Here is a 17,076-nt window from a genome sequence, read left to right as displayed (position 1 = left end):
TTTTTGTAACATGGCTTACTTTTTAGTATTTCATTATGCATCTATTACATTACTTAATTGAATTGAGCGTCAGCGTTAACCCTTTGACTCAGAATTTTCATTAAATATATTTTTAATTTCCTTGTATTTATTCATGTCAGAATAAGTGAGAAATATATTTAGAATTTTAATAATATATGGTGAGATGAAATATAACGTGAAACACCATGTCTTTTTCTGCATAAAAGGTCAAATATTTCATACGCGGCTCATTTCCAAACAATTTAACTAATATGCAGTTATTTAAATCTTTGCGAAACAGTTATTTATAATTGAAACTTCTCTAATTTACAAAATCATTAATACATTTTTGAATATGAATTAAAAAAAAATTTCGAAACTAATAATTTTGAATTTTATATTTCAGTAAAATATATAATTCCGTATTCTAACAAATCTTTTTTATCAACTGTTTGACTTTTTATTTTAAAAGAGAGAATACCAAAAAAATATATATTCTTACTAGGAATTAAAAGGCCAGAGAAAAATAGAGGGACAACGGTTAAAAAAACTAAAGTAATTTTCTACGTTTCTCCTAAGCAAATTGGTACCACTTTTCCATTAAGTTCGCCTTTCATTGCATAAGTAATTTTTATTTTAATTACCGCTGTTTTTAAATTATTTACTTAAACCGAAACACATTTTGAAAGACGTGACAAATTAAATACATGATTTCAGGTAACTTTAGAGATAATTTGGTGACATAGTGCTACCACGTAAATTTTGTTCATTGTTGTTGTTGTAGTTAATTTATGTCGCACTAAAGCTGCTCAATGGGCTATTGGCTACGGTCTGGGAATCATCCCTGAAAATCATCTGAAGACATGCCATCACAATTTTGAACTCTGGAGAGGTGAGACTCCCGTCACTTCGATAGACCGACGACATGCGCGTGAAGTCAAGTACTTCAGTAGAACATTTTAACGATACCGCACACCCTCGGTCCCTTCACAGATTGATCCAATTAAGTCTCTCTCACCCGCACTTCGGTGATCTGCTGGGAACCGTGTCAATTGCGGAACTGTTGTTGATTGAAATTATGACATAGCGAAAACTAAATAACGTACAAGCAATATCTCTTTTTTTTATATTATTAAATAGAGCTATATAGTATCAATGATGCTATCTTTAAGATTTTTGAGGAAACAACGGCTAAGGCTTAACCAGTCAACCCCGCTTAGAGGAATATCATCAGTTCCAGCCAAATCTATGCAATTGAGCGGGTTGTTCGATTAAAAGGAGAGTGCAATATTCTATCCTAAATTTCTGCGAAATTTTACTTTTAATGGTATTTAATCCAAAGTATAGTGTTTTGATTAAATAAACTTAGTTTTATGATCAATAAACAATTTTGATTAATAATATCTGTGTTAGTATCATAAGATATAAATGTCATTTAAAGTTATATAAAAATAAATCAATATTAGTGAATAGTATAATATATAGGTACTAAAATATTATTTGATCCCTTTCGAAAAAATCTATAATTGAGGACTATTTTTATACCCGTTTAATTCGACAATTTATCAAAATTAGATTTTCCCTTTCAGTTTCTATTAAGACTTTCATGAATAATTGCGTATTCCTTTCAAACGCATATTCATATTATTTATTTTTAATTTTTTTTTCCAACCTCGTCTTGAGAATTTCCAAATTAATGAACTATTTTAGTTTGGAATTTTTTTAAATATATCGTTTCCTAGATTCATTGTCCCCCCCCTCCCCGATTAATTCAAATCCATCCTTTTCTCGCTGAACTTGCAACCATTCTCAGAGTTATTCTCTGGATTAAGCAATAATTATTCTTACTTAAGAGAAAGACACACTGTATACTGATATGTTACGTTCTTGAAATTTTTTCTTATGAAAGCTAATAGCGCACCAGGAGGGGACCACAAATCTTGACTACAAAACAAATCACTCGGCACCTTTTTAAAATTCTAAATGATGTGTAAGTAAGTACAATTTGTATAAAGTAAGAACTCTCCTATTCGTCTGGACCCGAGGCGGTGAGTATGGTATAGTCCATTCCACCTTAAGTTGGCACTGGAGAGAAAGGTAGGTAGACCGGATTACATGGAAACTGGGTTACTCTTTAAGTCAGTACGGGGATGAGGTAGCAACAAAGGGAGAGAAAGTGGCCTGTATTGGCGTTTAAGAAAGCAAAACGCCGATTTTTTTTTTAAAAAACCAAGAATCGTACTAAAATTTTGTACAGAATACGGAAAAGAGCACAATTTTTTAGAGCATTTCTCATAATTATTATTTTAAGATACTAGTTGTAAGCTGATTTCTTAATTAGTATTTAAAAAGCAGATTTTCTTATTATGATTTTTTAAGTAAACGAAACTAATTTTAAACAGAAAAAAAAATATATATTTAAAAATATTCTTTTTTGTTGAAATCTAAGTGGAAAAAAAAAAGAAATGCATAGATACGCAAAAATACTTTGCTTTAAATATTTATTTTTATATTCTTATTCTTTATAGATTAATGTACATTGATTTATCCCACATTGGTGATTTGTTGGGGAAGGAAAAGTCAACATAGGCTGGAAATTATTGATCATGAAAAAGATCATACTTATGTTTTATAATACTTACTGTTTTTTTTTTCTTATTATAATTTCTTAATTAAACGAAACTAATTTTAAACAAAAAAAAATATGTTTAAAAAGATTCTTTTTTGCTGAAATCTAAGTAAAAAAAAACGAAATGTATAGATGCGCATAAATACTTTGTTTTAAATATTTATTTTTATATGCTTATTTTTTGTAGATTAATGTACATTAATTTATCCCTCATTGGTGTTTTGTTGGGGAAGAAAAAGTCAACATAGGCAGGAAATCATTGATCATGAAAAATATCATACCTATGTTTTTTTAACATTTACTGTTCTTTTTTTTTATAAATAAAAAATTTTCAGAAAAGTTTTTTTTTTTTTACCATAAAAATTTTTTTTATCTGAAATATATTTGCTTCCAAGAGAAAAGAACTTACCTGAAAAAAATAATTAGTATTATCCATATGGGGGGGGCGTACTGTTTGTCCCCCCCATGTTTTTAGCTGCCATATCCCACCCTCTTAGACTCAACAGGAACTCTTTGAATAACATGATAACCACCTATCCTGGTGGTTATCATGTTATTCATTTAATATTTTAACAGTTGACAGTTCCTTCTGCAAACTCTATGTGGGGTAGCCCTGAATTGAATTCAATCCACAATTTCTCATCAGGCGAAATTCTACTTGGATGGGTGGGCGCATTTCTTCAAAAGAAAATACATATTTTGAAATATCAGAACTTTCCTTTACTTTTCAGGATCTTTGCTATTTAAGTACAGTAGAATTAGTTAGCCTCGAAATATTTTGTCAGATACTGAAATATCTTAATATTTTCTACATAAGGGAAAGGATTTCTCAGCTTTTTGGGCTTTGTATTTCAAAAATAATTATTAAAATATTGATTGGCTTGACCTTTCGATGTTTAAAAAAAATTAATGATTCAAATTTTGCGTCTTTTTTGAAATTATTTCAATTCCTATACATTTCATTAGTTTATAAGTAACGGATTAACACTTCTATTATGGAAATTGTATTTCAGATAATATTTAAAAGTCCCTTTAATTGAACAAACTAAAAATCTTAAATTTTTACATTATTTAAGTTCCTATGAAAAGCGAATTGTACTTCAGAACTAAACATGGCGCAAAAGACGCAAAATTTGAATCTTTACAGAGATCGATCAAAGCAAAAACAATTTTTTCTTTCGTAAAAAAATAATAATAAAATCACATGTTGAATTAGCTACACAGCAAATATGCTCAACTGTCATCAGTTTAATAATATTCACCTGTCTATTGGGTTTTTTTTTTCATTTATTCTGAGGGGAAAAAACTTTTCATTAAATATTGTACAGATGAGGTTAATATTAGAAAATTAAATAATCAAATACAAAAAAAAAAAAAAAAAAAAAAAAAAACGAAATAAGAACTGCACAAGAGATAGGACACTTAAGCAAAGCCAAGGCGAATGGAAAAGCTGACTGACCAGTGTAGAAACACAGCCAATGAGCCAATTCCTTGTCCTTGAAAACTAATTCAGCGCCAAACTAAAACACCTTCTTCTTTGTACATTCGCTTTACTGAGAAGGTATTTATAAGTTAAATACATTTAAACATGAAAAACTTCTAATGAATGATTCAAGATATACTTTTCTTACTATGCAACATTTATTTATATTTGTGCGCGCATTTAAACTGCAATTAATTCCAAAATAGCGAAGAACTACTTTTCAAAGGCGGAGTATTACATTTCCTACCTTTCTCTCCAGTGCCAACTTAAGGTGGAATGGACTATAACAAGTACAAGGTATAACTATTTCAAATAGGGGTGTGGGTCACTATTTAGGATATATTTTGTCTCGGGTGGGGGAGAGAAAGGGAATCTTTTTCTTCATATTGCCCTAAAGCAGTGTTATTCTCTTATGCGAATTCTCTTATGCGTTCTCTCTTTCGAATTCTCTAATGCGAAATATCTTGCAATAAACGAATATTCCAAACAAACTTATTTAAAAACAAAGCTAGCCATGAAAATTTACGCTTACGTATTTTTCTATTTGCTATTTTTTTTTCGGAGTTAGCAGTTAATAATTAGTGGTGTCAACAGCCAGTTGTGATTTTTAACTTTTATGGAATTTTTTTTTATAGTAAAAAATGGACTCAATTTTTATTAGTGGTACACAGCGTTACGAAAAATTTAGAAAGGGTACACAAAAGTCATAAGTTTGGGAAACACTGCCCTAAAATAAAGAGAAGCTACCCTCCCTGAAATGCGCTATTCTTGTTTCCTTAGCAGCAGACGGCCTCAGATTTAGTGGCGGAGGGAGTTCTTACCGTAAACAAACTATAAGTCAAAGAGGGGTAAAACACTCGTCGCTCACTTCAATGTATAACTAACAGCAAGTTTTGATTTTTTTTCTTTCAATTTTACCCCTAACACCTGTTTAAACCAACTAATGAACAGGACCCTTTTGAAGTGACCACCTATTGTATCCTTATCTTAACTGAAAAACGAAAATTTCATTTTAGTTAGTGAAGCATTTCTCCAAAATAAACAATTTTTTTTCATTTCAGTACCTCTTCTTCATGCAATTAGGCGGCGACAAAAAACAAAGAATGTCAGTTTAAACGGGGAAGTTTAACATTAGTTGCATACACAATGATTTGGTTCCATTCGTGTAAGCGGGTTATTCGATTATCCGACATGCAATTAAGTGGACATGACGCAAGAAAGTTGCAATCCGTTTTTCGCTCGAACGGTTTGTAATAGAATGTTTTAATGTCAACAGTAACCTTCGTGCGACGAACTATTAGTATGCCAAATTTCATTGTTCTCTGTCGGATGGGTTAGTCCAGGGGTGGCAAACCTTTATGTCTCAACGTGCAATTTTTTCTAAAAAAATGTTTATGAACTAGTTAACGTATAGTTTGTCTAAAGTAAAAACTCGCCTAGCCATTTGTCAAGACCCTTGGAGGTGACTATAATAATGGAGTCTAACTATTTCAAGGGATGTGGGGTCATTGCTTAGGACAGATTTTGGCTAAGATTCGGCGAGGGTAAGAGGACTTTTTTTTTCGGTCTATTGTGTTAGCCCTAGAGTGAAGAGAAGCTATACCTTCCCCCCTCCCAATGCCCGTCTGTGCTAACATTGTTCGTCAATTCGGACATTAATAGGGCAGATTTGTTGGCCTCTCTTACAAGGGCACCATATTAGGTGGGCCAATGCTGCTCCCACTGTAAGGACAGATAGTACAGAGAAGAAAAGAACATCCATGCCTTGCCCAGGATTCGATCCCAGAACCTTTCTGGTGCAAGGGCAGTTCTCTAACCCTTCCACAGGCCGGTCGGCTAGCTACCTTCCCTGAAATACGCTATTCTTGTATCCATAGCAGCAGACGGCCTCAGACCATGTGGCGGGGGGAGTTCTCAGCTTAGACAAACTATAAATACTCTGTTAAATTCTGCATCCATTTATAATTACATTCATGTTTTTAAAATATAGGAAAAAACAAGTGAGTGCGAGCGAAAAGGACACATAGCCTCTAACATAATTGGATATAAATAGGAGAACAGATTTTAAATTATCTTAAGTTAAAGCTAGACGCCCGGTGGCTGAGTGGTAGTGCTACGCGCTCCCGTGCCACAGCTCCTGGGTTCGATCCTCAGGCCGAGCAAGGTTGACTCAGCCTTTCATCCCTTAAGTGGGTAGACAAATGAGTACCAAGCATGCTTGGGAACTAAACACTGGGGGTTCCGCGTTCGGCTGACCACTTAACTGGAACATCTGCTCCTGCACCCCAGAGCCCAATGTCAATAAAACTGAGATGGGCCCAGTAGGCCTTGGCTCCCTTGGGGCTGCCGCGCCACTGATCAGAATGTCGCACGTCATAACACTTCCTCCTTCCTCGCGTATAAAATTCAGAGCCACTCCATTTCATATTCACCATGAACTGCAAATTTCACACTTTTATTTATAATCGTGAGGGTCACCCTCATGCAGAGCAATTTGCTGTTTTTATGGAAAATGTTGTTGTAGCTCATTTACGTCGCATTAGAGCTGCACAATAGGCTATTGGCGACTGTCTGGGAAACATCCCTGAGGATGATCCGAAGACATGCCATCACAATTTTGATCCTCTGCAAAGGGGATAGTATCCCCGCTTCAGTGCACGAAGACCTGCACGCGAAATCGAGCACTTTACGGTAGAACAGAAAGCAAGGCTCGGTTGAGCCATTGTATTCAATTGCCTCATTGACTTTTGACGAGCTTTACTCTTAAAATCTTGGAGGGTCCCACCACGTTCTGGAAGGCCTGCTAAGGCTGATAAAGGAATTAGTTGATGCAAATCGGCAAAAAACAACACTTGAAGTCGGTGAGAGGTTAAATATATCGAATCCAACTGTTTATGACCACTTTAAAGACCTGGGTTTAACCTCGAAGCTCGATATATGGGTTCCCCATGTTCTCACGGAGAGAAATTTGTGTCGTCGCTTTGACGTCTGTGATTCGCTTCTCAAGCGTCACGAAAATGATCCATTTTTGAAGAGCATCATTACTGGGGACGAAGAATGGGTTGCCTGTAACAATGTCAAACGCAAGAGATCATGGAGCAAAAAATATGAACCGGCTGAAAGCATTTCGAAAGCCAATATCCATCAAAAAAAGGTGATGCTGTCTGTTAGGTGGGATTTTAATGGAATAGTTTTTTTTTTTTTGAGCTTTTACCGGGCAACACAACACTTAATTCGGAAGTCTACTGTCTTCAGCTGGACAAACTGAATGATGCTCCTCAACAGAAAAGGCCAGGATTAATCAACAGAAAAGGTATAGTGCTCCACCAAGATAATGCGAGACCTCATACAAGTTTGATCAACTCGCCAAAAGCTTTTTTGGCGAATTTTTTGAACTGTATTTTTGGACTGTAAAACCTTTACTTTAAATGAGGAGGTCAAAAATCACCTGGATCAGTTTTTTGCCAGCAAAGACCAAAAATTTTATGTGCATGGAATCATGCTACTACCAGAAAGATGGCAAAAGGTGTTGGACCAGAATGGCCAATAAATAATTTAATAAAATATTTATTCATTATACCAAAATTGTCTTTCATTTCCCCCCCCCCAAAAAAAACGAAATTACTTTCCGAAACCAATAGAAATGGAAACAAGGCTTTCAAAATTTTATCCAATACAACTGGATAAGAGATTATTGAACAAATTTATTCACTGGACATGCTAGAACATTTTTTCAAAGAGCCAAATAATTACTCCATTTGTTTGGACTTGATGTTTAGCCCAGCGCAATTGAATTGTAGACATTTGTTCAGGGCCGTCTTAATAGCATGAAGGGCCCCTGGGCACGTAAATGGTTTGGGCCCCTTAAACATGAATTACTGCTTAAGATCGAAGTATAAAAATTTCACAAACATTAAATATAAAATTAAACATTTTTAAAACATGCAATAATTTTGACAAATTTAAAAACATCTTGAATTCTCTGAAAATTTAATACACAAAAAAGTAAGCTTTTTCCAGATATTTATAATTTAAAAAAATTTTAGATGGTAACCAGCAACACATCTTCACATTCAAAATAATTTTTAAAAAGGCAAAAGGTAATCGCAATAACTAAATGAAGATAAATAAAGATATAACGCCTTAGCCAAATAAAAACCTTTAATAATTATTTTAAACAAATTTTGCGAACTTTTTTATTCGCAAATTCTTTGATTATTTCGTCAAATTCGATAGTCATTAACACATCACTTTCAATGCACATCAGACATAGCCAGTTCAAGCGTTGTTGTCCCATAGTGCTGCGCAATTGATTTTTTATCAATTTTAGCTTAGAAAACGACCGCTCTCCGGTACAATTTGTGATCATCATGCACAAAAAAATTCTTAATGCTATTTCAATGTTGGGAAATATTGATTTTAAGCCACCAGAAACAATTGTTTCATACAACGCAGGAAGTTCAAAACTATTTTCTTCTGAATTTAAAAAATGTTTAAAATGGATGCATTCATTTAATATGTCATCGTAATCTAAATCATTCTTGTACGTATTGACTAGATTTTTGCATTTATCACTCAGTTCATTGAATTCAATGTCCATTAGATTACTTAAAAAGTGAAAATTTTCCCCAATATTTCCATACGCTTCTCCACGTTTACTTATTTCTGTTATTAGCGAGTCTAAAGCAGGTAGAAATGCCTCCACTTTAAACTTATCATTTCCACTGAATTTGGTTTCCTTTTCAGGACCATCATTTCTTGTGAGACGTATACTTCGAGTTCGGTCGCGTTTAGCTAAATACTCAAATTCGCAATTTGGCATTTTATTTTTTGCTCTAGATTCATAGTCACTATATTTCTCTCTGAGATCAAAAAAATATACTTTTAAGGAATCAAAAAGTTTAGCAGCTGTACTCAAATTCATTTCAGGTGATTGCAAAAATAGGCTTGTTTTATTCACCCTTTCTAGAATATCACTCCATAATATAGTAAAAAAAATTATTTCTAATGTGCTCATTTTTTTACAAAGTTTATGAGCTTCCCTCTTCGTACTTGCATCTTGTTCAGCGTCATTTGATAATAAATAAAGAGCTTGTTGAATTTTTTCATAACCTTGATTTAATGAATGAACTGCGTCAAACCGCGATGACCATCTAGTGCCTGACAACTGTTTCACAACTTTTTCACCATTTAGAGTAGAAATTAAAATACTCCATCGGTGAGTTGATAATGAGAAAAAAGTATACAATCTCTGGACAAAATCAAAATATCTCACACATTGCACAGAGCTCTCAGCTGCCTTAACTCCTACCAAGTTAAGGCTATGGGCAGCACAAGGAACGTAAATTGCGAACGGATTTAGTTCACGAATTCGTGCTTGCAGTCCAGAATATCGACCTGACATGTTTGCCGCATTATCATACTATTGTCCTCTGCAGTTCGATAAGGGAATTTCATTCTGTTTAAAATAGTTCACTATATTTTCGGCTAAGTCTTTTGATGCATGGGAAAATATAGGAATGAATTTTAAAAACCGTTCTATAGGCTTGCTTCCCTTAACATACCGAACTGTTAAAGTCAGTTGATCTGTATGAGAATTGTCAGGAGTGGAATCAACGCTCAGGGAAAAGTATTTTGACTCCTGTAGCTCTTTTAAAATAAAATTGAGAACTTGTATTCCCATTATGCCAATAAACTCTTCACAAATATTTGCTGACAAGTATGACGTTTTTCCTCTCCCCTTGTTTCCATTCAACTCCAAATGCTCCTTTAAAAAGGGATCAAAATCACTAAGGAACTCAAGTGCACCCAAGAAGTTTCCATTTCTTATTGAACCAAGTTTTTGATTATCTCCGCGAAATGATAAACCTCTAGATGCAAGAAATCGAATTGTAGCAACAACACGTGTAAGTATTTTTTGCCACTTTTCTCTTTCTGAACAATATTGGTCAATGAGCATAGAATCTACGCTCCCACACTTTTTATGTTTTATAAAGTATTCTCGCAAACATGCTTGGTGGTCTTTTCCATTTTCATGGTCTAATATTACTTTGTGGCTATGTTTCCAGTCATTAAATCCTAATGTAGAAAATGGTGATTCTTTGTGTGATAAAAGACGGCAAACAAAGCAAAATAGTTTTCCTAGGGATGGTGAATACAGTAGCCACTCACGTTTAATGCATTCACCATTACGCAGCTTTCGCTCAAATACACTTTTAGTTAGATACCGATTAACAGTTTGATTATTTGGTCCTGTTTCATATACTCTACATGAATTACTGAACTCCTTATTACTATTTTGGCATGATGATGGTCCAACACGAATCCAGTAATCTACCAGACTTAAGTCTTTCACGTTCCAGAGACCAGGATCTGTGGATTGGACAGAAAGCTTTTTCTCATTCAATTCTTTTTCCTCTGAAATTTCATTGTAGACCTCATCAACAGGTGCCAAGCCGGGTTCGGTTGAATCTTCACTTAAAATTGGTTGAGCATTTGTAAATGTTGAACTATAATTTTCTGTCGTTGACGTATTTTGCGATTTTGTCTCTGATGATATCAGCCATGAAGTAAGTTTAGGCAATTTGCTGATTTTTTCTACTTCCGCTGCTGCTCTCTTTCTTTTCTGACATCCACTCAAAGCAGTACGATTCATTTCTCAGAAGAATATTTCAGCTGAAAAAAAGTGTTAAAAAAGATACTTCCATCAATCGAACTATCATGCTATTGATAAATGATCAAGATCTACAAAAAGCAATTCATCATGCAATTGAACTGCTGAAACAATTAATTAAGTCAAAAACATTTTGTTAATATATACCTGACAGAAATGTCTTTGTGTATAAAAATGTAAATATATAAAAGTAGTTTCGTAGTTTAATGTAAAAATCATTCATCGTAATGTTTAAATAACCTCACGATTCTTCGCAACATGATAATCTTCATTATTTCGTATATATAACGGATATATGATTACTTTCACCCTTTTCCGGGGCAGTTTTGGGGCGCGATAGCCAGGCTGGTCGGGTGTTGGGCACACGTCCGAAAGGTCATGAGTTCGATCCCCGGATGATGAGTTTTGTTTGAGTTTCTGCTTAAACTATTTTTATGAGAAGCGATGACTCAGGAGATAGAGCGTTCGCCTTCTAATGAGGTGAACCAGGTTCGAATCCCAGCGATGGTCGGTCGATACGAATTATGCATCCGGCTTACACATCCGTGCTGACGTAAAATATTCTCAGTGGTAGACGGATCATGGATTAGAGTCCCCTTGCCGTCAGGCTAACCGTGGAGGGTTCTTGTGGTCTTCCTCTCCATGTAATGCAAATGCGGGTAAGTTCTACCCAAAAGTCCTCCACGAAGGCAAATACTTTATCCTGGAATTCCCTTGTCTTCTGGATTGGGTTCAAAATTAGAAGATTACGCAGTTGAACATTAGTAGTCGTAAAAAATTGGGTCAGCTGTTCAACGACGGTTATAAAATAAAACTATTAAAATAACACAATGTAATTAACACAATATGTAATTAAAAAATAACACAATGATAAAAATATTGCATCTATATGATACAAATTTATTTATACTGTTGCAAATAAAAATTTAAAAATAAACTTCAAGAATCGTTCTCAAGAAATATCCTTAAAAAAAAATTATTTATTTTAATAATTCGAAAAATTAAACAGAATTGTTAATGATCTTTTTAGCATTAGTCAAGTTTTTTAGAGATAGTATGACTTAAGACTTGCTCACATAAATTTATTTTCAAAAGCGCTATGACGCGTAAATATTTAAAAATTACATACTTATATATGTTTATAATAATCAGGGGTCTGTTTAGAAAAAATTTGGGTCCGTTAACGGACCCTTCACAAAATATCTTTTTAAAAAAAACGGACCCGTCACAAATTTGTTTATCTTCATTATTGTTTTGTTAATCGAATAAACCCTTCCCAGGGCAGAAAACAAGAAAGATGGATGTAAACGAATTTAGTTTTGTCTTCGGCAGAGGATTCTTCCATTATTCGCCCGAAATGAATATTCTACGTTCAGCAGTATAGGCTAAATACCAAATATTTGCATGTTTCATCTCTAATTTAGAAGCAGCAATTGCTGTTTATTTTTGAAAATTTAATTTTTTATTATAATTTTTCAGTTCCGAGCATAATCTTGTATCTATTTACAATTAAAAAACTCCTTGAAAAAGTTTTTTGCAATAACCGGACCCTATTTGCACAAATTCATGAAAGCAGGACCCTGGTTGAAAGAATGTGAGTAATTTTTTCACAATTTTACGAAAAACGGACCTTTCAAAAAATGTCTGGACAGACCCCTGATAATGCAAATTCACTTTAACAATCAAACTGAAATAAAGAGCAAAAAGTTAATTTTTTTATTAAATTATTTTATAAAAAACGCGTTGTTTAAACTGTAACAAACAAAGTATGGTTTCGATAATATTACATAATATATTAAATAAGCTACATTTACATAAAATTTTATGTTACCCTGTATTCATTCAACCAACGTGAGCAATAAAAATAATAAGTACAAAATTTTTTTACTATTCTAGAGCAGTATTAATAATTTACTTTTGAGTCTATTAAAACACACGCACAGCTATATATATATATATATATATATATATATATATATATATATATATATATATATATATATATATATATATATATATATATATATATATATATATATATATATATATATATAATAAAATAAATAAATACAAGGAAACACGAAAAAAGTTAAGAAAAACAATAAGTTTCATTTATTGCGCATAAGCTGCAAGTAAACAGAACTCATTAGATAAGTTCAAAATGAAGATAAAAAAAAAGGAAAATAATAGACATATGCAAAATAGGGGAGGGGGAATAATAATGAAAAAAATAACAAACAACTGATTTGAAAAAAAAAGGATGAAATTTAAAAAAAAAAAACGGAAAATAAAAGATATTATTTTTTCATCAGCCCACATGATTATATCCGTAAAAAAGAGTGCTTTCTGATATTGTATCTGTATAGCCAAAGCAAAATATATTAATACAATAGTGTGAGGAATTTTTAAAAATGTCATCCTTTTTTTTTTCTTTTTAATCTGTTGTTTGTTATTTTTTTCATTACATCCCTTTTGTATATGTCTATTATTTTCCTTTATTTTATCTTCATTTTGAACTTATATATATATATAAATATACATATATTTATGTTACAAAATATTACGATTTTTTTTTATTATATTTGTTTTAGTAAAAAAGCTTTTGAATTTTACAATAAAGTTAAATTTCTTTATTTGTTTTTTAAAATTGTTATTGCAAATTTACAAATAATGCTCTTTTTTGTAATAATGTTTTAAATAAAAAAATAAAATAATACTAAATACTAAATAATTTTCGAATTCACAACATTAAATAGTGAACTTGTAGATGTTTATAAATAAAACTAACTATTATACTTTCGAGTACAAATATAAACATTTTATTATATATCTCGTTAATTACATAATTTGAATAAACAATTCAAATTTATTATAAAATTTTGATATCGATTTCATTCAATCCAATTGAAATCTCATTTTCACCAAAAATACTGCCACAACTTTTCACTATAAATGACAAAAAATTTTCAAAATCTCATATCTCGGACAAAAAAGCTCGTAAAGTCATTTACTTAATCGCGTTTTAAAGTTAACGACTTGTACTTTAATGTGTAAATAATAATTTTTATGCAAAAAATTTTGTCACAAAGTAGCAACTTTTCAGACTTGAATTTTTTTTTTTCAACAAAAAAAAAATATTGCTTTGTTCAAATGTGTAAATTTTTGCAAAAAATTTAGATAAATTAAATTAATAATTTTTAGGTGAAAGTAGAAGACCTGACATAATATCCTGAAATTTATATGAAAATTGATTCATTTTTAAAAAAGTTATGACACTTTGAAAAATGATAATTTTTTAGAAATTTTAAGTGTGGTTTGGCAGGGTACTGTACTTTTTTTTTTCAATTACAGCAGTATACAAAAAAAAAAGAAAAAAAAGAAATGCGAGTTCAATTAGTAAAATTTCTGCTAATATTTAGACAGAAACCACAGAATAGTTTATGATAACAGCATTTTGACAAAGAAATGTTTCATTCATTTATAAGTTCTGTTTTTACTTTCTAGTTTCTTTTGCACAAAATGATTATTTTCTCTTTTTTCAGCTCATCTTTAATAAAATAGCACTATTTTTTTTTTTTTTTTTACTTTTGATTCTTTCATATTTTTGTATTCTATGTTTGATTACTATATATAAAATACATGGAACACTGAAAATTTATTCAGGGATTATGCAAAATGATAATCCGTAAGAAATGATATTAATTGGTAATCAGGTAAACCATCCTCGTATTTTTAGCGGTGGACGAAGAAAAGGTTCGGTAAAAAACATCTCAAAAGTAACCTTATATGAATTTAACAGCTAATTCAATTGGCACGTCAAACCACAATTTAATTTTAAAGTAATTAAGTATTTATTCGAATGAAATTATAGATATATATTTTAAAAACATTTCTATACGAAGATTAATTTAAGCACAACACAACTCTAAAAATCAATTATTATTATTTTGATAAAAACAAAATAAATAAAACTTCATAAAAAAAATTACGCTTAACACTCTCATACCATAAATTAAGTTAAACAAATTAACCAATTCTTAAAAAAAAATTTATTACAGTTTTTATTATTCAGCATAATTAAGTCATATGAATTTTATTCATGAAACTTTAGTGTTTAAATTATTTCTTGGTTTTTTTAATTAATTAAAATAAGTTTATGTTAATTTTTTTGTATTAAGATATAAATTATCAACATTTACATAAATTTGTTTATTAAATTATATGTAATTTTTTTTATAAAATTAAATGTGAGATTAAATTTATGAATGAAAACAAAGTTATTGAAAAATCATGAAAATTTCAAGTTTCGATTTACAATTTTAAAAGTTACATTAATTTCATAAATATAAAGTAAGACCAAACTCCATGCGTTAAAAATAGATTCATGCGCAAACAATAAACGGTAAAATCATGAATTAATGTTCAGTATAAACATATTTTATATATAAACTATAAAACGTAAAACAATTCAAATTCTAACACTACATAAATTGAAATATACACTACATTGAAATATAAATGTATTAAGTAATTTAATAGAAACATTAACTTACCTCCCAAGAAATGGATTTCTTTCAATCCAAAGATGAACTTTATTAAGAACAGGAGTTCTCGATGGTACAATTTATTTAGAAAATGATACTGTGCGCGCGTTGTAAGAGAAAATTTAAAATGATTTTGTCAGAGAAAGTCTCTTAACAAAATCACCAAGAAAAAAAAAAGAAAGAAAATATCAACAAATGTCTCCCCCTACTTAAATCCCTAAAAGCTTAATCCATCTGTTTTCCTAGAAATTCTAGATAATTGCCTGTTTGAGGCAATTCATGAATAGATAGCCAACAAAGAGATGGTTCTGTCGATATCCCACATTTTTAAAACATCGCAAAGGAGTGCAGGGCCATAAATAAGATAATTTCAAAATGCAACGAAGTTCTTTTCAATTCGTTACGCTATGCTACAAATAGCCTCTTGGACTAGCAAAATAAATGGTTTCGCTCCTCTGATTACTCGCCAAAAGGGTCCCCTAGGAGCGAGGACAATGTATGAAAGGACAGGAACAAACTGAAAAGGAAATGCAAGTTGATCACCTAAAAATTTCATGGAAATGTAGAACTTCAGGCGTCTTTTTAAGTTGTCATGATAATAAGCTATGCCTGTAATCCCTTTTCACTATAATCAATCACTATTTGTAGAAAGAAAAGAAAAGTATGCACTTTAAAGTGTGTAATGAAGGAATTATTTCAACTCCCATTGATGAAGAAATTGTAATTTTTAAATTTATTTATCACGAGTTTTTTTTTTTTTTTTAAATATAATCTATAAAGATTAAACTTCTCAAGGGCCCCCTGAGCACCAAGGGCCCCCGGGCACTGCCCGGTTGTGCCCATACGTAAAGACGGTACTGCATTTGTTCCATGAAAATTGTATTAATAAGTGGTTTCAGGAGAACGATACATGCCAGTATTAGAGAAATTTTATTATAACTTGGAAATTGATCTCCCTAAAAAAATTGGGATGAGGGAGGGCCCTTCATGGGTCTTCGTCCCATTTTTTTGGTCGTGTTGTTTTGCCAACCTTGGATTGCTTATGCTATTGTCCACAGAATACCCCTATTCTTTGAACATCCACAAAATTCTCCTATTATTCAAAATCTCACCTTGTTTTAAGCCGACCATCACGACACACAGGTTCATTCTTTTGATGGGGTCAATTTCAGTTTTGTGAAAAATTTCAAAAGGGGCCCAGTGCTCAGCTATTAAATCGAGCGAGTGTATAAGAACATGCACCGAGGGACCAATATTGAGATGTCTAGATTTTTTAATATTGGTCCTATTGCCTACATTGGCCAATATAGAACCTATATTGGCTAAATAATGGATATAAAATATCAGGTAGATCTGACAATCCTATATAAGACTGATATTGGTTGTAAAGTGGCTGTGAAATATCTGGTGTAACGGAAAATTTTATATAGGGCCAATATCAGAAAAATAACGGCCCTTTGGACAGGTATTGAGCTTAAGTTCATGAATATTGGCCCAATGAGGATCCAAGTTATTTTGCTGATAGGGGTGTGTTGATTTTAAATTAAATTCGATGAACATTTTTTGTAACTTAATGTGCTTTTGTGACTTAATATATAATACATGATTTAAATAATAATAAAAAAAAAAAAAAAAAATCAAACTAAAACCTTTTTTAATGGGTCATTGAAAAAGAAATAAATTTTCAGTATCATGAATTATATGTTTGTGTGAAATATTCTTAAGATAATAAATGAATACACCAAAA

At 31.7% G+C, this 17,076-nt stretch overlaps 1 protein-coding gene across 1 annotated transcript; it reads right to left on the bottom strand.

The window, feature by feature from the left end:
• Window positions 1–9,534: 9,534 nt before the first annotated feature.
• LOC147813510 (zinc finger MYM-type protein 1-like) lies at window positions 9,535–10,767 on the bottom strand. Its single transcript, XM_087160061.1, has one exon. It carries the CDS (start codon window positions 10,765–10,767, stop codon window positions 9,535–9,537), a length of 1,233 nt encoding a protein of 410 aa, XP_087016187.1.
• Between the last annotated feature and the right edge of the window lie 6,309 nt (window positions 10,768–17,076).

The sequence above is a fragment of the Parasteatoda tepidariorum genome, chromosome 3, assembly GCF_982258835.1.
Source record: "Parasteatoda tepidariorum strain Cologne lab strain chromosome 3, Ptep-v5.0, whole genome shotgun sequence".
Classification (NCBI taxonomy): Eukaryota; Metazoa; Arthropoda; class Arachnida; order Araneae; family Theridiidae; genus Parasteatoda; species Parasteatoda tepidariorum.
The sequence above is the reverse complement of the archived record's forward strand: the minus strand, read 5'-3'. Positions and strand labels throughout refer to the sequence as shown.